The sequence below is a fragment of the Folsomia candida genome, unplaced genomic scaffold, assembly GCF_002217175.1.
Source record: "Folsomia candida strain VU population unplaced genomic scaffold, ASM221717v1 Fcan01_Sc003, whole genome shotgun sequence".
Lineage (NCBI taxonomy): Eukaryota > Metazoa > Arthropoda > Collembola > Entomobryomorpha > Isotomidae > Folsomia > Folsomia candida.
Window position 1 is genome coordinate 9,257,253 of NW_019091195.1, and position 24,741 is coordinate 9,281,993.

General features: G+C 35.2%; 6 protein-coding genes across 12 annotated transcripts; 4 read left to right on the forward strand and 2 right to left on the reverse strand.

Moving 5' to 3' along the window:
- Positions 1–1,455: 1,455 nt before the first annotated feature.
- On the forward strand, positions 1,456–2,714 carry LOC110846939 (leucine-rich repeat-containing protein 58-like). The gene is made up of 3 exons (XM_035849177.1): positions 1,456–1,864; positions 1,949–2,511; positions 2,584–2,714. Exons 2-3 carry the CDS (start codon positions 1,956–1,958, stop codon positions 2,712–2,714), a joined length of 687 nt encoding a protein of 228 aa, XP_035705070.1. The 5' UTR covers positions 1,456–1,864; positions 1,949–1,955.
- LOC110845970 (beta,beta-carotene 15,15'-dioxygenase) lies at positions 2,656–21,576 on the forward strand. Of its 3 annotated transcripts, none has more exons than XM_022092540.2 (13): positions 2,656–2,792; positions 6,588–6,727; positions 8,123–8,198; positions 8,279–8,343; positions 8,604–8,729; positions 10,689–10,845; positions 11,651–11,850; positions 12,407–12,520; positions 18,896–19,036; positions 20,160–20,363; positions 20,433–20,499; positions 20,582–20,638; positions 20,712–21,576. In XM_022092540.2, the coding sequence occupies exons 2-13, from the start codon at positions 6,668–6,670 to the stop codon at positions 20,858–20,860; spliced, it is 1,416 nt and encodes a 471-aa protein (XP_021948232.1). In that variant the 5' UTR covers positions 2,656–2,792; positions 6,588–6,667; the 3' UTR covers positions 20,861–21,576. The 3 variants fall into 3 exon arrangements, with proteins under 3 accessions (XP_021948232.1, XP_021948231.1, XP_035705071.1); XM_022092539.2 differs by lacking the exon at positions 2,656–2,792 and adding an exon at positions 6,127–6,464; XM_035849178.1 differs by lacking the exons at positions 2,656–2,792; positions 6,588–6,727 and adding an exon at positions 7,361–8,043.
- Positions 2,799–5,979, forward strand: LOC110845972 (leucine-rich repeat-containing protein 58). Of its 4 annotated transcripts, none has more exons than XM_035849181.1 (7): positions 2,799–3,743; positions 3,818–4,039; positions 4,107–4,722; positions 4,810–5,266; positions 5,353–5,542; positions 5,636–5,670; positions 5,738–5,979. In XM_035849181.1, exons 4-7 carry the CDS (start codon positions 5,261–5,263, stop codon positions 5,879–5,881), a joined length of 375 nt encoding a protein of 124 aa, XP_035705074.1. In that variant the 5' UTR covers positions 2,799–3,743; positions 3,818–4,039; positions 4,107–4,722; positions 4,810–5,260; the 3' UTR covers positions 5,882–5,979. The 4 variants fall into 4 exon arrangements, 2 of the variants coding, with proteins under 2 accessions (XP_035705074.1, XP_035705073.1); XM_035849180.1 differs by having other exon boundaries at positions 5,224–5,266; XR_004834284.1 differs by lacking the exons at positions 5,636–5,670; positions 5,738–5,979 and having other exon boundaries at positions 2,799–3,608; positions 3,685–3,743; positions 5,224–5,266; positions 5,353–5,408.
- Positions 12,875–14,330, reverse strand: LOC110845975 (endocuticle structural glycoprotein SgAbd-3). The gene is made up of 7 exons (XM_022092546.2): positions 14,183–14,330; positions 13,908–13,967; positions 13,738–13,810; positions 13,591–13,648; positions 13,419–13,494; positions 13,291–13,348; positions 12,875–13,204 (listed from the first exon to the last, which is right to left on the reverse strand). Exons 1-7 carry the CDS (start codon positions 14,192–14,194, stop codon positions 13,149–13,151), a joined length of 393 nt encoding a protein of 130 aa, XP_021948238.1. The 5' UTR covers positions 14,195–14,330; the 3' UTR covers positions 12,875–13,148.
- Positions 21,567–23,080, reverse strand: LOC110845973 (protein transport protein SFT2). Its single transcript, XM_022092545.2, has 5 exons — positions 22,944–23,080; positions 22,525–22,831; positions 22,345–22,448; positions 22,105–22,152; positions 21,567–22,006 (listed from the first exon to the last, which is right to left on the reverse strand). The coding sequence occupies exons 2-5, from the start codon at positions 22,822–22,824 to the stop codon at positions 21,736–21,738; spliced, it is 723 nt and encodes a 240-aa protein (XP_021948237.1). The 5' UTR covers positions 22,825–22,831; positions 22,944–23,080; the 3' UTR covers positions 21,567–21,735.
- Positions 23,067–24,706, forward strand: LOC110845971 (protein SCO1 homolog, mitochondrial). 2 transcript variants are annotated; one of them, XM_022092542.2, is made up of 6 exons: positions 23,067–23,208; positions 23,322–23,493; positions 23,587–23,792; positions 23,884–24,081; positions 24,158–24,369; positions 24,440–24,703. In XM_022092542.2, the coding sequence occupies exons 2-6, from the start codon at positions 23,336–23,338 to the stop codon at positions 24,584–24,586; spliced, it is 921 nt and encodes a 306-aa protein (XP_021948234.1). In that variant the 5' UTR covers positions 23,067–23,208; positions 23,322–23,335; the 3' UTR covers positions 24,587–24,703. The 2 variants fall into 2 exon arrangements, with proteins under 2 accessions (XP_021948234.1, XP_021948235.1); XM_022092543.2 differs by having other exon boundaries at positions 23,109–23,204; positions 24,440–24,706.
- Positions 24,707–24,741: the final 35 nt, after the last annotated feature.

Below are 24,741 nucleotides of genomic sequence, written 5' to 3' on the forward strand. Positions count from 1 at the left end.
CATTAGCATACCCCGGAAAAATATTTTTTTATCCTACCCTACTCGTGTTGAGCTCAACATGAGTAGGGTAGGATAAAAAAATATTTGTCCGGGGTATGTTCATTAGAGTCTGGCTTTTATGTAATAATGCCGTCTTAAAAGGCCCCGCAAAGTTGCTTGGAGTAGGTTTTTCAACTTCGGTCATCAGTTCTGTGATGAATTTTTAATCCAGGTGGATTTCGTTGATTTCTAAAAATTTTGAAAAATGTGGCTGAGGTCAAGAAATCATTCCCTCTCAGAATTTCATATTTGTTACCATTTCCAGTTACCTACCAACGCATCGCCACCACTGAATAATCTGAGTTTCCCAAACTCTTAAAAAGTTCAATTTTTCGAAAAAATAATGTCACCTGTCAGCACCTGGTATACTTCTCTCCATAACTACAATAATTGTTCACCGCCTTGATTATCACATTACATTAATGTGTTGCATTTAAAATTCATTCATACCAGAGATACATATGAGGGGTATATGTACCAGTATGCTCAATACAGCTTAATACAGGCTGCGTAGTTAATTAACAAGATTAATTTGGCTCTGAATTAAATTAGTCACAAGGTATTTAAACGATGATTTGATTATGCGGAACAGATTATATATTCTGAAATGTATGACCTAGTGGGGGTTAAATTTATAGTTTTATTAATTAATAATTTATTTTTAATGAATTGCATGTCATCTACACTACTTGTTTACTCGAAATATAGAACAACTAAATAAATATTAGTCAATACATAATTAACGTCATCACTTGCAATCTTTTAATGTCTGAAAATATTTTTGGGAAAAATCACCCAAACATAACGGACCAAAAAAAGTTTTGCTATCTTTACAAAAGTGGATGCAAATATATAAATATCAATTAATTCATTTTTGACATGCATTCTTTATTCTATTTCTTAAATCGCATATTCTCATGAAAATTGAGAATCAAAGTTCAAGATTCATTTATTATGCCAGCGAGCGAGGGTCGGTCCAATAACGATAAGAGCATATTCACCGTCATCTGAGAATTGAGAGAGGCGTGTAACAACTTATCATTTCATCGATAACCATGCAACGCTATTGATTAACGAGGCATTCATGTCATACTTGATCACGTTCAGTTCACGTGGTTAAATCGTGTCCACCCTGTGTCAGTACAAGAAGATTGGTATGAAGTGAAAAGTAGTTTCACAAAAAAGTAGTTCCTCGTCATACATCGCACAATATCCTCTGTGTCTTCTTGTTGACGTATATGTAGACCAAATAATAAGCAATAAAGGATGCATATATACTACCCTTCATGCAATATACACACTTGACTTGGTTGCCTCGAGCATCGTGACATGACATCAAGAGTCTTATACTTCTTCAAAACTTTACACACATATGCTTTACAGATGAAGAAATGAATGAAAACTGCCATTTTCTGGCTGGATCCTTCTGTTTAGTTGATACTTTTCAACCACGAGACGAGCCCCAACAGCAATACAACTTATTTATTTGCCTTTAATTGCAAATTTGTTCAACAGTTAACGAATTGGTCACGCTAAACTAATACATCAACGTAAAGCATATAGCATATTTAATATCGCAAGTTATTGGACTGGATCATTCCACCAATGCTAAACATCCCAATATTGAATGATGTAACGTTGAGCGTAGACGAGACCCATCAATTATAAGCCCCAATTGTTTGAATGCAACAACTGGAACTGTACCTCCAACACATTTGCGTAGAGTCTTTTTGATCGAGGCTTCGTTTTGGTCTGGTGGTGAGGACGGCGAGCTGATATTTGAGCAATATTTATTTGTTTTCAAACAGTTTACCAAAGATAAAAGGTATTGATATTTGCCAAAAATATCCCAACTATTGAGTTTATGGGCACTAAATTTCTAAGTGCTTAATAATTCTTAACTCTCCAGAGTCATTATGGCAGAAGCTCTACCCGTTTCTCAAATTGGTTCTTCCAACCCATTATCTACATCGTCACAGTCTAACAATATGGAACAATTGGTCGTTGACGTTGTTTCCAACGAAGATAACTTATTCGATCCCAGTCAAGTTAGCCCTGGCCCAACTATTCTTGACTTTTCGTACACAGGATTGGATTCCATTGGATTTTGCGAGGCCTTGTCTAATCAACCTGACGCCGTGTTTGACTCTGTCGAGTCTATCTTAGCCACAAATAATTCCATTCTTGAAATTCCGGATGCTATTTCTCGATACAAGAATTTGCGGTTGTTGGACTTATCAAGCAATCAAATCTCTGATTTTTCTGACTCCCTCACACTTTGCCATAATTTGGTCACGCTTATCGCCCGAAATAATCTGCTTGATGAGAATAGTTTCCCAAAACACTTAAAATGCTTAGTCAGATTAAAGGAACTTAATTTAAGTGGAAATCGGCTGACTAGAATTCCTTATGAAATTTTGGAACTTCCGTCTATTCAAATTTTACACTTGGGAGCCAACCGTATCGTAAGTCGTAGATTTAATGCATCAATGATAATAATTTATAACGTAAAATACATAAGTCAATTATTTTTATTTTATTCAGGAATACATCACAAAGGACATTTCTTTAATGAGAAAATTAGAAGTGTTATATTTGGGAGGCAATATAATTACAGAGTTACCCTACGAAATTGGAGAGTTAAAAAATTTGCGAGTTATGGTCTTGTGCGATAATCGTATTGAAAGTCTCCCAAAAAGTATTTCGACCCTGAAACAACTCAAATCCTTATTGCTCCACCGTAATCAATTGAGGTGAATTGAAATTATGTATTACTGCTTTTAATTCACATGCAGGATAAAATTATTCACTGGTGAATTAGACGTTATCTCGATATATCGCATACATATTATGCTATTAATTACTTAACACTATATCCTCCCGAGGAGTATGCACACGTATCTTATGAATAATAAGTTTACATACACTGTTGTAGTACAATCTATGTAACTAATCGTAAAAGTAATATACATATGAATGCATGTAGGACGACGGTAAGAAACCTGGTTTAAGACAATTCGTCCATTTCAAGAATTGTAGAAAGCAAAATTATCGAATGGCCACGGTTGACTGTGTCTGCGTAATAGTAATAAACGTTTTTATTCGTCGCGTTAGAATCCCACCGGAGTGGGAGCTCACTGATCATTGATGATCAATGATTGATCTCACTCACTCCGGTGTGAATTAATTCCACTACCACTCGTAAAAGTAAACAAACGTAATTCTCCCCGCCCACACTCTGAACGTGAATAAATTAGTGAAATTAGTATTACTTAAAAGTTGGACATGGCACCCATTTTCAAGAAGCTGCGAAAAAGAGTGGCAGCCAAAAGTGAAGCTTTCAAAGTGGCAAAAAAACAAAATCGATATGGGTGTGACATGTGTGAGGAACGTTTTACGAGTTTTTATGATCTTGACATTCATCGAAAAAGACACTTGGAGATTAAGGAATTAGCTTGTGACAAGTGCAGCAAAACGTTTGTCGCACCGTGTGATCTGAAAAGTCATCAGTTGACCCACTCCGATGAGAGAAAGTTTGTGTGTGTAGTATGTGGGGTAAAGTTTAAAAGGTTTGTCTCTCATTATTCATGTAATTTCGTATTATTGAGTGTTTGATTAACCTAAACATACTTTGAATAACTTTAGAAATTCTGATGTCCTTCGGCACATGAGGGGACAACATCCCGGATCCAGCCTGATTAAAAGTAATGATTAGCTAATGTTTATCTAATTTATAAATTACTACAATAATCGTTATCTATATTTTTGTGTTATATAGACTCAATGACTAGGCCGAACAACTCGTACAAAGATTTCGACGTAGAGACTATTGGTGGTGAATTTGTTGCGACGTGCATAACTTGCAGATTCGTGGTGACTAATCAGCTGTCGATGCAACAGCATACAAGGAGAGGACACGTCGCCATTCCAACACACGTTTACGCAGAAGGTGACGGTTGCAAAATTGTTCCGAGAGCATTTAAACATGAAGATTATTATGGTACAAACACGTTATAAAATATATACGGTTCCAGATATATTTAACTCCTTTTTATTGGTGTTTGCAGAGAGTAATGGCGGATTACACAATGTAACACTCAAAATTTGGATGAAGGACAACACGATCGGTCTGAGTATAAGTAAAACTACTTATGGAGACGGGGTTCTTGCCGCCCAGAGAAACAAGAATGCAATGAAGAGTGCCGGGCGTCACAACACCACAATGCTGAAGAAGGCTTGCTCGTCGAGGGTCCTCCTCCCAGAAGGATATGAGGTTATGTGTGAGGAAACAAGAGTCGTCCCCATCCACCTTTTCAAGGAACTTTGTGCAGTTCGAACGGGAAGTGGTTAGTTCGCAACATTCTTCAAAAAGTGTGCGTGGACACGTTGATGCCCCCAGAAGCTCTCACGTATTTTGAAGAAGATCAACTCGTCATCATCATCGAAGCAGTGGAAAAGTTGAAGAACTCGTTGGTTGTTGGGGACCGTGAACTAGTCTTTATAGACGAAGTAGAAGAAGGCGATCGACCACTGGGCGACCCGATTCTCAGGGCAAAGATTGAAGAAGGGACTTCAAAAATTTGCAAATTGGAGGAAGAGCTGCATCAGGCCTCCCTTCGTGAAGAAGAGTTGCTCAAGGAGTTGGAGGATGAGAAAGAAGCTCACAATGAGACCAAAAAAAAGGTAAGTCAACTCTCCTTCTTTTCAACTCTAACATAAGTAATTTGTATTGGATTCGTTGTAATCGTTGAACTGTATTTGAATAATTAGTTGGTGGCGATGAAGCGAGAACGAGCTTTGTTGCTGCGTGCAAATTCTGAAAAGAGGAATGCGAACCGTGTTCCCCTCTCAAACGCCACCAACTCACCGGTGAAGTGGAAGAAATGACATAATCTTTCTTGAAATTATCATTTTTTGTTGTGTTCTGACAATCTTATTGATTATAGTATTTATTGTAGCCTATAGTAATAAGTGTCCAAAATACTTTACTGTAATACCAAACCGCTTTATATAGTACGACTTTTTAAAAGCGTGAAAGGGTATTGGTGGAAAATAAATATTTCATATAGTCAAAAGGGCTCGAGAGAATTTGTCTAGATCACAAGCTCATGGTTTAAACTTGCATAATTTAAACGACGCTTTAGGTATTCATTTAATTTGACTTTCTTACACCCACGTATTTAGAGCTCTTCCTGTGGAGCTTATTAAACTACGTAATCTCATGGAGGTAAGCAAAAGATGTAGTTTATTGACTTTTAAAATATGTGAATTTAAACCAAGGGAGGAAATTGACGTATTTTATTACTAATTTAGCTAAGTTTGCGGGATAACCCTCTAGTACATAAATTTGTACGGGACATGGTATACGACCCCCCATCCCTCATGGAACTAGCAGGAAGAACAATTAAACTGAAGAAAGTTCCATACCAACATTCAGATTTACCCCAAAATTTAATTGACTATCTCCGTTGTGCACATCAATGTGTAAATCCTCGATGCAAAGGTACGCATCAACAAAAAATAGTTGTATTTCAATCCTGCAATTCATCTTACATATATAAATAAGTCTATAATTTTTTACTTTGATTTATTTCAGGAGTATTCTTTGACACTCGAGTGGAACACATTAAAGTAAGTTTAAAGAATAAATCAAATAATTTGAAATGATTTAAATAATTTAATTAATTTAAATTTCTAGTTTGTCGACTTCTGTGGAAAATACCGAGTTCCACTTCTCGAATACTTATGTTCCGTAAAATGCAGTGATCACAGATCTCCAGCATTTGAGGCCAGCGACTCAGATTCAGATGAATATCGAATGCGTAAAGTTTTGCTCGGATAGATGTAGTATCGCAATATTGTTACCCTTACGACCTCGTTCCTGATGGCATTGTACATTTCTTTCACACACATAATAAAAATTACTAATGACGCTACCTAGATTTACGCAAACATGTGCATAATAATAAGCAGTATTGTACCACTGCACCTTTATTTAACTGGTGTAAACAAGCATTACCCACCGTGATTAAAATGCATTGAGATGGAGAAAGTGGAAAATTGTGCTCATGTAGATGCGGAAATGATACGATGATAGAACTTGAACGTTCTATTGATTATTTCTCAATACTGACAGACTGCAGTAGTGTAGCTGAGGAGCACTTTCTCTGCTATTCGTCGAGTCCGATGCTATGTGCCTCAATCCGAATCCACACCCGACTTTCTCCACTACTTTCTCTCTTCTTGCCAGCATTTGCTAAAACAAGTGGTGTGCTGACCTTGGCATGCAAGAGTGGGTGTAGTACACAAATCATGCACGTGTAGTAGTGACTAATTCCTAAAAACAAAAGTCAAAATGACGCAAATTTCTAATCTTTTCACAACTCGACAAGAGCAAATCATTCCGGTTGAGGGTAGTGTCAAAGGTATGCATTTGTTATATATACGCACATAAAAACGTGATAAATGTTGTTAACAAGAACTGGAGCAGCAAAAATGATAGATAACTTGAAGTTAAAGTCTTATGAAAAATGTAAATGTCGTTTTAGGTATAATTCCGACATGGCTGGAAGGAAAGCTATTGAGAATTGGCCCTGGAAATTGGCTAGATTCTGGTGAAGACTTTAGCATGGCCAACTATTTTGACGGGTTCGCAATGGTATCCAAGTTTGACATAAAAAATGGAAAGGTAAATAGCTTGGGTCGTTTGACTAATCTTAATTATGCATAAAAATCACAATTTATATTGAAATCTGTGTAAATAATGTCCAATAAACAACACAAAGTTCACACTCTTCTCTTTTATCTAATAATGAGAGCATATATAGGATAATAATTTTTAACGGAAACGGATGCAGGCATGGTTAATTTTAGGATCGGATAATAAGCTAAAGCCAAAAAGTCAGTGTCTCAAGAAATGTTGGATATTTTAGGAATTCTATTTGCGTTTTGGCTTTGTGTTTACAAGAGAGATAAAAATTTAAAATAGATTTCTGTTTTAGGACCAGTTTAAATTTACAAGAAGTTCTCTCTTCAATCTAAAAGTGAACGGCTATTTTTGGGGCCTGAATAAGTGATCAAAATTAGGCTGGAATGGGGAAAGTATTTTTAAGCTAGAAATTTTGAACTGTATTTAGCTTCGAGTGCATCGGCTATTTTTGAAAGGCTATTTTTGCAAACAAGTGTGAGTGCAGCTCAGGATGTAAGGTAAAAGTGAGGATGAGTTTAGCGTTTAGCGTTTTAAAATAAGTCTGGCTCACAGCAACAGCGAAACCAAATAAGCTCACTTTAATTTTGGATCATAAGCACTGAGTACTGTATTTTCGTTTCCTCCGCAGTGCACACTTTGGGAACACGTATTTATAAGTTGACGGAATTAGACTTCTTTGGCTGAGGCTATTTTCGAGATTCCAATTTTATAAACTTTCCTCTCCGTCTAATTTCAGTGATCCTAAATTCGGATTTCCTGTTTCCCTTTTTCTAAATAGAACTCCAAAATTAACGATAGACTTAAAAATAAAATGGGCTAAAAATTCCCATTTCGTATTTAAAGATTCTCTTTCAATTTTAGTTGGATACATCGAGGGCAGAAACTCAGGATGGTTTGTACATAGGTGCATGGGTACATTAGTTAAGCTCGTTGTCATCGTATTCATTCATCGTAGTGAATGAAGTGTTGGATAATTTCCCATATTATTCAAATCATGATTGTTTATCACGCTTTTCAACGCGACTTTTAACCTTTGAAAATGAAGATGCAATTCAATGTTCCGATTTATTGAGACACAATTGAATTTTTAGCCAAGCCAGAATCCGTCTGGTTAGTAAATTGATGATGCTGGCCGAGATAGAACTGCATGAATTAAATACACTGATGCACTATATGCACCTTAAATATGCAAGACAAATTATTTTGTTGTTGATGGACAGGGCTAATTTATTAAATGTGATTTAAGGCCTTGGATCACTTATCTAGTTTTTCACCTGAAGTCTAAATTTAGACTCGTAATTTTTTCTAGCAGATTTTCCACTCCTAGATCAACTACAGTAGAAATAAATTTGATTTCTTATGAAATTTTGACAGGTCTCATATTGTCAGAGGATGATTGAGTCGGAATCGTATCAGAAGGCTAAAATAGTAAAGAGACCTGTCTTTGCAGGTAACATTCGACTTATTTTTGTGCCATAATTGTGCATTGCATCAATTGCATCAACATTAACATGCTGCTTTGCTTTTCAGAGTTTGGTACTCACGCCTACCCAGACACCACCAAGGGCTTTCTTTTTCGAATGTTTTCGACATTGGCAAGTTTCATATCTCAAATTCTTAACTTAAAAATAGTTACTCCAGGTCAAGGACAGAACACTACACAAGAAAATGTCCTCTTGTAATATTTTATCCTCTTCAAAATTAGAGACTCTGTCAGTTAATCATAATTATTATTATTTATGCAATGAACTCATGTTGACAGAGTGAAAGAAGAGTCAAGTGCTGACTGTCGACAGTGTCCACTGCCAATAATTATTGTTTGTTCAAAACTGAATGCTTCCATTGTGACTTGAAGGTTCCGACAGATCTTACTGACAACAATATCGCAGCGATTTATCGCATTGAGGATGAAATGATAATCTCATCTCAGACGTGCTTTGTTCACTCAATTGACGTCGACTCCTTGGCCACGAAGGAACGGGTAATCAATAATTTTTAGATTATTGCACTTATTTCTTATTAATGTAGCATATTTATCATTCCATGACTTGCTAGCTGCATAATGCTTTGCAAAAGCTGACTTTATAGAAAAAGTGCACAGCTCTTGTGAATTTTGGACGATACGTGCATGTTTTGTCGCTAATATTAAGTTTCGCACTGAAATCGATATAGGATTACCATTGTTTTAAATTAGTGTCCAACCATAAGCTCCAAAGGTTTAGCAGCAGGCAATACTTTGATATAAATAGAGTAGGCCTTCACTATATATGAGAGGACCAGTACATGATTCTCTCATGAATGACCAGTTAACAACCGTCATGTAACCCTGAAAGTCAACAACAATTCAAAGAGAATTATTTACACTTAATCATAATTCATAATTTACAATGTGCTTATAAGCCCTCCTCGCCAATAAGCTCTTGCAATGCAAAATTAGTCCTCAGTGAAGAGAGAGAGACGTTAATCGTGCTTCAATTTCATTCAATTTCTCCACTCACGATTGGACAGCAACAGCAAAATATACACATATTTATAGTTGGCAGTTAATCTGTATAGGTGATGTCAATTTGGATATAAATGGTAGTAGAGTTAATCTTATCTTTATGTCGTGATGACAAAATATTCGAATTACTTGCAGACAACCCTTTATGGGGCTGACTCTGTTTAATTTTTTGAAAATCAGAGACAGCGAACGCCAGCATTATTCCTTTTTAATCTATTATGAACCTCTTCTTGCATAATCCCACCTAACATAATACTACAAACAACTTGCGAATGTAATGTAACAACACGACACGACAAAAAGTAAGTGCACGGCAAATTTAGGTATTTGTTGCAGGCAGAGAACGTCGGCGAGACACAGAAATTATAAATATCTTTCCGTTTAGCTAATCGGTGACATCAACTTTTGATAGTGCAAGGAGTGCAATGTTAAAAAAATGCAAATAAATGCCTATCTGCTATGTGCATTTACGGCGCAACGTGATATGCAATGCAAGCGATTCCAAAATCATGGGCGAAAAATGATATGCGGTAATTCAAGACGTGTAATGAAGAGTGAATTATTGGTGAGGTGCAAGTACAAATATGTACAAACGTTCAATGGCTAATGGGTAACAAAATGCAGAAATATTTTTGACACGAAAATTATAAAATTAACACAATGTTCATCTATTTGCTTGTATTTTACGCAGGTAGTATGCATACGCTTACGATGCATACACATTCACGTGTACATAATATTTAGTGTTGTGCAAGCAACAAATTCATTCAGGATGCATGCTCTTCTTCACTTCTGGTAAATTCATTCATTCTTACTTTAGCTTGACCAATGCACCAGGTTTTTGACATGAAAAGACATAAATTCTTTTAACCGATGACCAAAACTCTTTTCTACTTCAATTGATTGCAACATGGTCATTTTTGCAACATTTGTCAACAGTTATTGTGCACACAAGTTGACCTTTGAGTGGTGAATGACGGTTGGTAAATACATAATAATGTCAATATTTCCATTATAACTCCTAAAGAATTTTTAGAATGAATGTATTTTTTGCAAAGTCAGTTCGTAAAAATCTCAGCAATAAATAATACATCAATGGCAAAAGAGTAAATACGTCAGAGAATTTAATAGTCAAAATTTATCGATTATTTTATGAATTTTCGGGAATGACGTTTTCAATTATTACGCTGAGAGAGGACTACGTGGGAGTCATCACACTGATTTATACTAAATTAGAAAACACACCATTTTGCATACATTCATATGTACAAACGTTTGCTTAAAGCTTAAAACGAAAGTATTAAAACTAAACGCTTATTATCTTACAATTATATTTTAATTCATTTGCATGGATGCAAAGTGTTGCTTCTAATCATCCGCTGGCTACACGAGGGTGACAAATTTTAATGACACGTGGTTTGAATGTGTGGTTTGTAGCATGATTTGATGAAATCTTCTGGAACGATGTTCACCACTGCTCATCCTCTTACAGACTCGGATGGGAATTCTTGGAACATTGGGGCAACAATGCTCACTGGTTGTAAATATCATTTAATCAAGATTCCATTCATTGGTTCAGGAAAAGCATCAGACGGTAATCAGATATTCAGATGCATGCTTAAGATTTTGGATGTCTGATTGTAATCACACAAAAAATGAATGTATGCATGTAAAGCAAAAGTTCCTGGTTCTCTAGTCTTCCTAACTTGGATGAGTACAGATTGGATTACACAATTTTATATTCCAAAGTCTGTGATGACGAGATAGCTGCGTTATTATTAATATCATTGTTGGATGAGGACGAATAGCACGTATCACACAACCGTGTATATTGAAAACTACAAGTGTACACGGAATATGTTTCGTGTACTTCAAGCCATTTCCTTTCCTGTTTGAAAAATGGCAGATATTTTGCTAATTTCAACCTTTCATCTCTAATCAATAAATTACCGCAGCCTATACTTATCCTCCCATTATTATGTCGTCTTGTGACTGGTCACTCACCAGTGCAGGTACATATGCAGTAGTGGCACAGCCTAGTCATTTCGTCAAACGTGAAACATCTCGTATTTATAAATATGTGTAGGATCCGGGAGTATGAGATGTTACACACTTAAGTATGTGTCAATAGTTATTAAATATATGTACATACATATGTAGGTAAATCATATTAGTTATTTCCAAAGTAGATGCAATCAAGATGTTAATAAAAACACCGAAGAATGAAAACGAATCGCAATCCCACTGCTTGATAAATAGATAATAGTTCATTAACTAACAAAAATGTAGAAAGAATCGCGTTAAGAAATTGACGTTGCTCATGAAATCAAACTTATTTTTATCTGCAATGAGCATGCTAGAATTTGAATATTTGAATAACTTTAATCTTTGGATTTCAGCTCTGAAAAGCTCCAAAGTTATTGCGACTATCCAATCCTCGTGGAAGACTTGTCTCTCATTCATCAGTTCATTTGCTATGACGGAGAACTATGTCATTTTTATGGAATCACCTCTTTTAATAAACTGTGTGAAATTAGCACAACTTCAAATAAAGCACTTTGCTCTGAGAGACACGTTTGAATGGACTCCTTCTGAGAAAGTAAATCCTCCTCAATTATTTACTTATTTATGACCATTCTTTTATTTTCTTTTATTAATAAAATCCAGCATCAGCCAACAATACAAGCAAATACTCTATGACAAAAATTTGTACTTTTTGTAAATTTATATCATGACTATCATTATGGTTATTATTATGTAATTCAATGAGTCTGTCTCTCTTTGTTTGAATATTTCATTGTTGAGCGGTAGATGTGGTACAAGCATATACATACATGCAATATGTACGTATATACGAAGTGGTACCTGTGGGCGAGCTAGGATTAGTTAGTCCACTCTTTACTTTCAATTTGCTCAATTTGAATTAATGCTTTGGAATTTGAGACGACTTGAAGGGAGACAAGGCATGCATTAGGGTACACATTAGTTATCATTTATTTGTGTATAATTTGTCGTTGATGTGTCATACTCTCGTCTGATGGAAGTAATGGTCGTGAGCCATCCAAATACCTCTCATCGCAACGAGAAGTTTGATTGATGATATTTATCCTTAGACAATGCTTTAAAATGACCTATCAATTTATGTCTCTTTGCAGAATCGATTCATTGTTGTCGAAAAGGAAACGGGGAACGTAATCAAGACAAGATTCATTTCTGATCTTCCATTTTTTTCCATCCACCATTGTAATGCTTTTGAACGGGACGATCAGGTTTGTTAATCATAATCGCAATTAGTACTTGTCCTCATTTGTTCCCTTGGGTTGCATGATGATCACTGATGGTGTGGCCTTGGGTGGCTACTCAACCATTTTACCTGCACCAAAGCCAACATGTCTGCCCTGTTGCATGAAGAATTCAAGAAGATGATCTCTGTGTACTTTCTGTAATGCACTAATGTACATGTTGAGGAGATGATGATGATCCCATATATTTATCGTTGCATACATCCATGTGCTTATTATTTCCTTGTACAATTTGCATCCCTAATTGAGGTAAACCTCTATTAAAATGAAATTAATGCAAAGGATTTTGCTGAAATAGTTTAATAATCGTAATAGAAATGATTCGTTTCAAATGAATAATTTACAAAATCATCACATTTTTATTGCATTGTGGCACACTGAGAAGAGTCAGAAGCAGTGGAGATAAACGTACAAAAAAATATATATTAGCATGTTTTATGTGCTTATTTATGGGGTGGTTGTGTGTGAATTTGGTTTGTAGTTTGGGGCAAATTAACAAGCTTAAGGCTCGATTTTAAATAGATATTTTTGGAAAATCCAATTGAGGGATCAGTGCGTGTCTCATCAGGAGGAACGATAACAGTAAAAGTACAACTTAGGCCTTGTTGTTCTCGATGTTCTTGTAGATGATGTCAAGAGCCTTCTGGATAGCTTTATTTATAAAAAATATAATAATTTTAGATTTTAATGCAACTTTTAATATTTTAAAAGGTTGGGTTAAGTTAGACAAATTTTACCTTCTGGGATTGGTGGAGGTGTGGGAAGATGAGCGCCTTGGGGCTGGAATCCATTTTCCTATGGAACGAGACAGACGTTGATTATCAATAATTTAGATCGGATAGTCAAATAATGCACAATTTCTTACATCAGCAATATAGGTGAGCTCAATGAGTTCTCCTTCCGGAGAGTAGTAGCTGTATGAGCCTTGGATAACTTGAATTCTATAAATCAATGTCAATAACAGTCATCGTTAAATGATTTTCTTGAGTGAGAGTAAAAAAATGCAGATTTGTGCAATATGCAAATGTTAAACTGACCCTTCTGGGTTCTCAGCATCTGCAGGTTTCAAGTATCCACTCTGTTCTTGCTTGCTGCCTGCATTACGTAATAGATTGTGTTGTAAGTAGTGGCAATGAAGCGGAGAAAGTAAAAAGATAATGAGCAAGTAGTAACTCGAAACTAACCGTCGGACAATTCTGACAACCATTTGAAAGTACCGTCTCCGAGGTTTTCGTGTTCGCTTTTCAAAATGGTGACCTTTGGTTTTAATATTAGAAATGTACAAAGTAAGCCACTTGTTCAAAATGTTTGGCATTTATGGATGGTGGTTATTGTCGTGATAATTAAAACGCACCTCTTCATTCTTTTGTTGTGGTCGAGCCAAGGCCAACCCGAGGAAAGAGGCAATGAGGATCTGAAATTTATTATAAACTTACGTTATTTCAAGATCCAATTTCCTTTATACCATTTTATTGATTGGTCAAAGCTGAATTGCAGGAGCACTCCAAAAACACGAAACGCAGCAAAAAATCGCACAAATTTCAAACTTTGAACATTTATGGTTTCAAGAGTTCGTAATTTTGTCACACATTCACAAATCGTAAACAACCACAGAACAAGCTTTCTTACGTATTTCATCATTTTGATGAGAGGAGGGTATGAAGTGATCCGTGAATTCACTCGAGAGCTAGAAGAAGGACTGATGGTCAATTTGCAGATTTTCCACGCTTAAGTAGGGGAATTTTTGGCGAAGGTAGTCCAAGTGGTGCTAGGGGTCTTGTACCCACGGCACTGTTAGTATTTATGTAACCAAGTCCCTTCTGCCAGGGACTGGTGTCACATTCCCAATTCATAGTCATCTTCTTTAATGGTAGGACAGCAGGACGACGCTCACTTTGTTTCACACACAGAAGAAACATCATCATCCGTTGGGAAGGATGAGTAAAAAAAAGTCACTGTATTCCATTATTGGGATCATCTTCTTCTTGCTTGTCTTAATCGAACTCGTCACCCTTTCCTCCACCTCAGCATACATAATTCATAATATGTACTTCAATATGAAATTTTCAATTCCTATATTCATTCCCTTTTCGACTATAGTTTGCATATTTTTACATATAGCTGTCAGGCAATTAAAACTGCATATGTACATATGTATGTACTTAAATATTGTGTGTTTGATAATCGCATGCTTTGATTGTGGCTGGTTTGTGGTATAAAATTATGCACAAATTCATTTCATGATTACAGTAAGTAATTACTGTAGCTTTGCAATATATATACATATATTACAAACTTTGTGATTTGATATATTTATAAAGTGAATATCTATGCATAATTATTGTTTTACCAGCTTGTACATACTTAATGATTTTTGCCCACGTTGTTCAATACCGCTTATTATCCCAACTCCCAAGTACAATAATATTGCATTTCTTATTATTCTTTCAATCAGGGACAAATTTTTGGGTTGCAAGACAGTGTCAATTAGTATAGACCAGACGTCAGAGCCTGTAAACGTATTTAGCGTGAATCGACAAATATTTGGACAATTTCATATCTCAATTGGGTTATGAGACACGTGAAACTTTGTTGTTACTTAATTATTTAACAAGTGACAAATGATTTGTCTAAAAGATACGAAAAGCAACTGATCCTCTTGTTACAACTTTATTGCGTATGTGCACATCCGTTTTTGGAAGACATAATAAGATATACGTAGTTGAACATAGTGCTGTAGTAAATATCTTTATGAGCCTGCTTTAAAAATGCAAGTTGTTCCTGCATTCCATTCATCGCTATTTTTCATAATTACGTATGAATAGCATAAAAGTGTAATTATTGAAAACTTGTGCATATTCAAAAATACCCTAAGCATGTGTGCATGTAGTTATACAATATAACTTGCATATATTGCTGTGACTCGGGACAAGATGAGTAAGAGATACATATGTACAAATATAGATATTAAGAGATTGAGCGAGAAAGTAGCATACAAATGTTCATCCAGGATACACTCTTTTATGATTTTATTAATCTGGCTGGTTAAGAATAAAAGCTGTAAAATAATCAAAGAACAATTAAATACGGGCATGAAATACGTGCATAAAAAATGCCACATTAAAGTTATGTATTTTTGGAATCATGTTTTAATGTACGTATATATATATTTAAATAATTTTGGGTAACATCCAAGTCTTGGATCGTGTTCAGCTTATATAATAATTACGTGCAATAATTTGGGGTAAAATTTTGCCCTTGAACTAATCGAGATCGCTGCCGTTGATGGAATTCAACAACTGCACTTATTGTTAGTATTTATTAGTTTTTCATGCATTCCACAATCTCAGATATACTTGTGTGAACTTCATTTCGTTAGCAGTTTTGCAGCTAAATAATTTTTAAGTTGCATCTGGTGATTCATTGAGGTGATAAAATTCAAGTCCATAAAATGAACGCACAACGCTTAAGACGATGAGAACGGCAATTGAAGATAAATAATATGCAAATGTCGACAATAGAACAAACGTTGTGGTTTGAGGCTGAGGCAAACTCCTTCCGTTGGTCCATCTTCATATCATCAAATTCATCATCGCATCATTTTGCCTATTGCCATAAATATATGTTTTGGTCATCAAAAGCGTCTAATACCAAAGTTCCAAAATAGGCAGATATTAAGAGCTCGTTACGTGTGAACAAATGCGGCCATTTAGAAAATATCAAGAAAGTAAGTACAAACTTTTGGTGTTTTAATGTCTGTGTTATTAGTGGCATACATGTGTCTCATAACATAACATCCCAATTGAAACTACAGCTTGTGACCTCTGATAGAGATGTCCATAGGTAAATAATCTCATAATCATCCACGATATGTCCTACAATACTAGAATTCAGCCAGTTATTAACATTCATGGAATGTTTACACATTCTCACAATTGACCTCACGATCTCAATTGGTAATTTCAACTAATTTAAATCATCAATGTGTGTCGCGTTAATAAATTGAGTTGCATTAACAGTACGTAGGGTACATATACATATTTATATATTTAATAGATATTTAATAGAAATGAGAGACAAAACAAAGACTCGTTTATTAATTAACGAACCAATACATACCATTTATTTTATTGCCAAAAAATACTTTTGCATTTTACCAAATCTTTGAAACTTGGAAAATTAATTTTGAAGATTGCAAATTAATGAGCAATATTTAATGAGTTTTCTCGTTTTAGTTAAAATGTGAGGTAATAATTCGCCTCCCACTACAGTATTGCATTTCATTCGTAACGATATGCATGCATTCATTCACGATTGATTTAATATTTTCGTCTGTTTCTTTCTGTTAATAAGTTTCACCAAGTGTGTCATCCTTTTGCTTTTAGTTTTGTAACAGAATGATATGTATTGTAGCCAGCGATGATTCATGAAATATCTGCAATGGAAGTTCATCATAAGTTTTCAGTATTATCCAACTCTATGGTTTTCAGGTAGTCGGTAAAATTCATAAGAGTCTGCGAACACGCGCTGTAATGTAATTAAAGTTATATTTTCTGCGTTATCGCATGTTTTATCTATTTCCATTCCCATCTTTTCACTTTTATTGTGTATAACTTCTTGCTATTCAATTTCAATATTTTAATAAAATGATATGAATGACAAGCGGTGAGGCAAAGTGTAATAAAAATTAAGAAAAAGCCTTTAGAGTCCGTCGGGGTCCGTCTGATTGCAACATAAATTTCATTGTCATTATTATGATTAGGTTGAGATTCCATCTGCAAGGTAAACATAAAAATAGTAGAACATAATCGGGGTGCAGCAAAAGCAAGTTTGTGTAATAAATGGAATTAGTGTCGTCTTCGGTGTTGTTTTTATGTATTTGTCAGGCACGAACTCTAAGTAATTGCTGCCTCCTTCGAAACTTGATTTTAATGACGAGACCCATTGTCAGTTAGTCAGTGTATAATCAGTGTGGCCATTTATTGATGTTATTGGTAGTGCCTCCAAATATCGACAAGAAACATAATAGTCAACTTTGTCCTTAGACATGTATTTATGTTTGCATGTGGGATTTTGTAGCGTGTGAATGAAAATCAATTACGAGATGGGACAAATTTATGCAACAAAAATAATTAAAATTAAATTATACTAAATTGGAAACTTGAGTGCAGTATTTCAATTACATTGGTGTGACTTAATTCTAAGAACGTTATGATTCTCTTTATTTATTTATTGACAACTTATTATTGTTTAACACGAAAATATGCCGAGCGGACTTGTAGTAAGTCTCCTCCTCCCACTACATTCATCATAATGGACGAGTTTAAGCTAGCGACGAGTCAGATAAGTCGACTATTTAGTCAGATACAATTGAACAATTGCGAATGCCATAGTTTGATTTTATTCACATATACATCAGATTAATAATTTCGCCTGCCGCATGATTTCGTCCATGTTGTAACAGTATTCCATAAAAACCTTGACTTTAGAGATAGTGAGCGTGTTAATTATTCTAATTGTGAGCAATAATGCAGTGCATGGCTACTTACTCATCATTCGCATGCATATGTAGTTGGATTTACATATATGTGTACGAATTTCAGATTATTGTTCAAAATTGAGAATGGAAAAACCTGACGTTGCCAATATTAATTAATTACATCTTATTTATTTGTATTGCTTGCTTGCTTGCCACGAACACTCTGCAAAAGAGAGGTCTTCACAAAAGCGAATGTACATACACATAAAGAGAGATTGAAAGAAAGAAATAAAGATGAGATTCATACTGCTTATTAAGCATTCGTTTTATTTCGCCAATAATTTTATACGATTTAGTTTTACGCAAAATTGTGGAAACTCACTTATTCACTTGTACTGCGTGACTTACAATTCATCACGAGCGTGCCTTGATGGGGTCACCGTTGACAAGATGAACCAAACCTTTTTTTGCAAGTATGTAGTAGTCATCTCCCATATTACAAAAGTCAATTGTTGACTTTATAGATTTGTTTTACAACTTTGTCTCTAAATTGCGAATAATTGCATCTTCTGTGCATATATGTATTTATATATTGTTCAACAGCGTCGAATGTTTTAGACGCAATCGATATAAACTTGTAATCAAGACGTCAACAAGTAAAAGCATAATAGGATTTTGTGATCCATGACTCAATTTCCAACCATTGATGCTAATGTCACGTTAATGTGTAATTAATATGTACGTATGGTGTAAGATGAAGCCGAAATAATAATGCATGGGATTTAATGGTGGTTGAACATGTTTATTTCTGAAATTGTTGGGCAACGTATTGTCAATTACACAAGAATTTTAATTCATTACAGGTTGTCGTTGACTTGATTGGATATCCGAATGCAAATATTCTGGATAAATTCAACATGTCAAATCTTCGACAGAACCAGTTCAGCTCTGCGGATCCACCTCAAACTTACCGATTCGTCATCCCCTTGATCCATTATGTTGTGGTAAGGAGTTTATTGATATACTTCAAGTACACATTCATGCACAAATGGCACAAATTGTCATTTGCAATTGTTCGTGAAATATAAATTTATAAAAATAAAAATATATTCTACACGTAATGTATTGGATTTAATGTTCTAGTTGACACTGAATAGATTGCGATTTCCTTGTTATCATGTGTGTATTGGAGTATCATATTGAACTATGATTAACTTTTCCCTCTTTATTAGTACTTGCAACCATAAATAAAAGTACTGGAGATAAATTACTATTATTATTGTGATAGGAAGAGGAACATATTTATAAATGTAAGAGCGAGTAATGAGATGCGATATAATGATACCAAAAAGAAGACGCAAAAAGAAGATGCGTTGTACTGACTCACATAACGCAACATTAGATCTTGATTCTGTATGTCTTTTCACCTTTTTCTACCTTTAAGAAAATAGTGGTTATCCGTGTGGAAATGAGTGCCACGTATGTAAGTGAGGTAGTCTAGGCTTGAAACACTTTTGTGGTTGCGTCGTGATGCGATATCAATCCACATATTAATACTTGAAATCCTTCGAGCAGAGATTTTTGTCAGAAGTAGTAGAAGAAGAATTATCTTACTAAATTAGCAAATGGCTAATTACATTCCACTTTACTAATGTCGTCTTCATTCAGTTATTGTTACATATTACGTACAACAAAGGAACACGAGTTATGTGGTATACATAAAAGTGTCAACTTGCCTTGGGATTTTGGCATCCATTCATTCCTCTTAATAATTTTCTTATAGGAAATAAGATTACTTTGTCAATTACAATAATTAATGTCAGTCATACTCATCCTATCATAAATGGTGTTTACATTATTAAGCGCATTATTTTTAATGGAAAATCTACTACTTTAACATTGACATTGTATAATAGGGCAAATTTGGGTAGACAATGCAATGCAAGAGTATCAACAAAATTCTTCACAAATGATTTAATTTGCATGAATTTACAAAGATGTCAATGCTTTTATGCAAATACTAATGACAAAAGAACTGCAATTGTTATCCCAATAAATAAATAAAATATAATATATCTGGATCTCTTATGGATGCGCCACTCATGTCCTTAATTACAATTAATTCAGGATGTGACCGAAGGAGAAAATCTAGTGACGATTCCTGATGTAACTGCCACTGCCATCAAATCCGGTGATGCAATTGTATTAAAACCGCAACAAATTGCTGAACCTGGACTAGAATTGCCAGTGATAAATGCCAGATTCGCAGGGAAACCGTATAAATACTTTTACGCGTCTGGAATGTATGGAGAGAGCTCGTTCAAAAATTCAGTAAGTTAAAAATTATGCTCATCTAATTTTCGATTAATTTCACACAATTTCCAACACCGTTTCATTTAGATCTGTAAAATAAATATGGAAACGGGTAAAGCCGATTTGTTCAAAGTGGGAGAAAATGAATATTGTGGTATGTACTTAATAGTTAATAATTCACTATTTCGATTAATTGAGGTTATTCCAAACTCAGTGGCACATCATTTTTTTGTTAGGTGAGCCGTCATTCATTCCGAAAATGGCGTTCGACTCGGACGAGGATGACGGAGTGGGTAGGTCAACCAGCCTCATATCTCCTACACATTTCACAAATTAATTACTTGCCATCATTTTTTCACCTGATAGTGCTCGTCCCTGTCAGTTGTGCGGACAGCAATAAGTTGGACTATCTGGCGTGCTTAGATTCTAAGACATTTTTGGAATTAGGACGAGTTGAATTTGAGACAAAATTTCTTCAAGCTCTTCACGGGATCTTTATGTGGTCATTGAAATGATTGTAAGAAATAACTAGGTATGTATTGTAAGGGTATTTGCATATGCATGCAGTTGTGCACCTCAATAATCTGTTGTAGGATTTATCACCATTTACTCTTCATCTAATTCTCACACAACGCATATTTATAGATGCTGAATTTTGTTAAACTCTTGAGGGCTAGCAATTAACCATTTGCCATCGTTGAAGGCGTAAATGGAGATAAGTGAGAAATCTGTTAATAAGAGTCGTATAAATATTTGATTTTTTCGTAAGAATTTTGTATAGTTTTTTGTCATGAGGTTGAGGTAGTACTTCTGATACTATATCATAGCACTTTTCTCACTTGTCGCCATTTGCACCTCCACTTCCAACGATGCTAGACAACTTTTAGCAACTACTATAAATTATCTTATCCTTAGTCGATATGCCGTGTTTTTCGATACTGAATGTTAATATGCATATATGTATTTGTGCATAATCGAGAACTAAAACTAAAGTAATAACCTTGTTGGTGATATTCATTGCAATATTGAATTACGGAAATTATATCAATTTTTACTGAGATTGATTTCGACAATCTGTCCAGCGATTCCATTTTTTCGTGCCTTTAAATTCAGATTACTATAAATTAGCTTCAGTTTGCAGTAAATGAAACTAGTGATTATATTATAACTTTGTCCTCGTACATATGTGTAGTTAGTTGTTCCAAAAATGAATAAACTAAATTGAGCAATATAAAAGTTTATTTATTGGAAAACTAGTATTATGCCGTAGCAGCTCAAACATAAATATAATTAATGCACCATCAATAAGTCATTAATTAATGAGTAAAAACTATTTTATAGATTAAAAAATATACAGTTTGTATTTACATATCCAAGGGTAGACTAATAATTAAATTGGCAGACTCCTCCCCACACTAGAAGTTATCATTTGCACCAAATACTTGATCCCACTCACACCCCCAGGTAGATAAGACACAATAAAGGACAAGAGTGACACGATTTGAAGAATTATCCCAACAATGGTCAGCACGTAACTTTGAAGCCCGATAGCGAAGTATAGTGTAGCGATAAGAGAACCCAGGTACATTCCGGTAAATGGCAAACGTTCCGGCGAAACAAGGTGTTTTATAAAGGACGTAAACCCCCATAAAACTGATAAACTGCAAGTAAAACCACACAAAAAATAATCGCATTTCTCCTTAGCCGGCAATTCCACCATCGATCTGACGATAACACAACACAAAATAAATGTATATACCTTGCGAATGTAAAGAGGCTTCCTAATGTGAAGAATATGCTAAACTTCCTGCAAAACACAAAGTAATAATCAAAACAGAGAGAAAATTAACAGGTTCAGGAGCTCAACCATTTTACTTGGGAACAACGTAATGATGTGGTGTAGGTTTGTGACAAACAACGGGACACAAATTGAAAATTGTTTCTGCCACTGTGGTAGTTGCTACATTGTAAGTAATTAACAATTCTTAGTAATTCTTACCTTGCGGCAAAGATGAGCACCGGAATATATAAGCTGGATAATGTGAAGAAGAGTATCCCAAGTCCAAGGAGGACAAAAAATCCTATGATCCTCTCTTTTCTCGACTAAAATTAAGAATGCATGTAGGTTTTAAAATTTTGTCTCATTCAACTTATGAGAATTATGAGAATCATAGCATACCAAAGTGAACCATCCGCTTGACGTTGGTGGGGGTTGTGAGGGGGCTGAAGAGTCGAGAGAGGTCGTGGAGCCAAAAAGGCTTCCGAACCTAAGGGCGATGTCATCCTGAATACTGCCCGTCGTCCCCCCAATCTTCCGGGGAAGAATCCTTTGAATCCCCGAGCCAACGTTAGAAAAGAAACCGGAAACCCCGTTGGGCCGCTTTTGCTGCTCGAGCAGATATTCCTCCAGCTCACTCGTCGCATTAGTATCATCGTCGTCTACGTCGAAACTAATCTCAACGGCCCCACCACGGCTCATCCTTTTTCTAAGAAATTGTGGAAATGATTGTCAAACAAATGCACGACAACTATACAATTTTAAAATGAGTTATGCCGGGACAAATTTGAAGATAAGGTGTACATTAATGTTGATATTACTAAATTGTTTGCAAGTCTGGGTGCGGTCAATTTTGAATTTTGAATGTTTTTATCACAATTTGAAGAAACTGTTTTGCAAAGTTTTGCATGTTTTGTCAATGACTTCTTTATTTGTGACACCTCGACAGATTGCACACTTTCGCAGCTGGTGCAGAGCGCGAATTATTTCTATTCCGATCTCATCATTTGGAAATTTTCCGTGCCGGGTAGTGTTCAGACCATTGGTCGTCAGTACTCCAGGTCCGGAAATTCTAGTCCACTGCAGGTTATCAATTTAATTTCTATTTAACTCATTTATCTGCATGATTGGTCCTAAATGTGTTGTTTAAATGTAAAACACTTTGTATTGCATCATAATAACTATTGATTTTTTTTCAGAATTAGAAATTAGAATGATGGGATGCCGATTTCGGTGGGTAGTGGGTCAGGCAACAACTGCATTTATGTCGACTCGTCAATCCATTGGAGCAAATATAATGTTGAATAGGGGACATCTGGAAAACTCTAGGAATTTCTCACACCAAGCTTATTGTAGACTGAATTTGTCACGGTTTGCAAAGATTTATTATGAGAAATTGAGAAGTTTATTCTGAACAAGTTTGTGCATATTATTTTTTATACAAATTTTGATTTTGTATTTTAGTCCTCAATCAAACTATCTGACCACTGTAATTAGCAGTAGATACAGTACTGCTACAGGAGGACAGAATCAGCGACCCGAGGAAGTACCTACCAAGTCAAAAAATGACCGATTTAGTCCAATCACATGGCGCAGCGTTGGGATGGCCGCAGCCATAGGTGGATTAATGTTGGGTTTCATGATGTATTTGAAACATGAGAAAGAGTTGGGTATGTGAAGGAGCAAAATTGAACCATTTGCTATAATACTCATGTCACGTATCTTTGATTAAAATATCAATTAATTGATTAAAATATGTAGCAATTGCTAAAGAGAGGAAAAAGGCTTTAGGTAAAGCATCAATTGGTGGACGTTTTGACCTCGTCGATCACAATGGAAAGGCATGCAAGAGTGAAGACTTTTTAGGCAAATGGGTGTTGATTTATTTTGGATTTACACATTGTCCTGATATTTGTCCTGAAGAAATGGAAAAACTTGCAAAAGTTGTTGACATAATACGTAATTTTATACATTCACATTATTTTTTGAGGGTCGTATACGGTGCTCTAATTATAGCATGTAAATAATATTTCAGAGGAATCGCCGAAAAACGAAATACCTATTGTACCATTGTTTATCTCGGTGGATCCCGAACGAGATACGGTAGAAGCTGTTCGAAAATATGTTCATGAATTTTCCCCAAAAATTATTGGACTGACGGGTTCAGTAGAACAAGTTCAAAAAGCATGCAAAGCTTACCGAGTTTATTTTAGTGCTGGGCCGAGAGATGAACAAAACGATTATATTGTAAGACCATTCATTTTATTATTACAGCTAAACAATACTTTTATTAATACATGTCCTATATAATCCTCAGGTGGACCATACAATCATAATTTATCTAATCAATCCTGATGGTGAATTTGTGGATTACTATGGCCAAACCAAGACTGCTGATGATATATCTAATACAATTAGCATCAGTGTTGAAAAATTCAGGGCAATGAAGAGCAAATGGTTTTAGAGTACTGAAATTTTACGGAAAGTGTATAGTATTCTTTAGTTTAACTTGCCTTTTGTTATCTTTCTATCACTTGTATTTTATAAACCAGAAGAGCAGAGTAAATTCAGACATTCTAAATTGTACTAGCTAGTATTACATAATTTGTCCATTTTGAA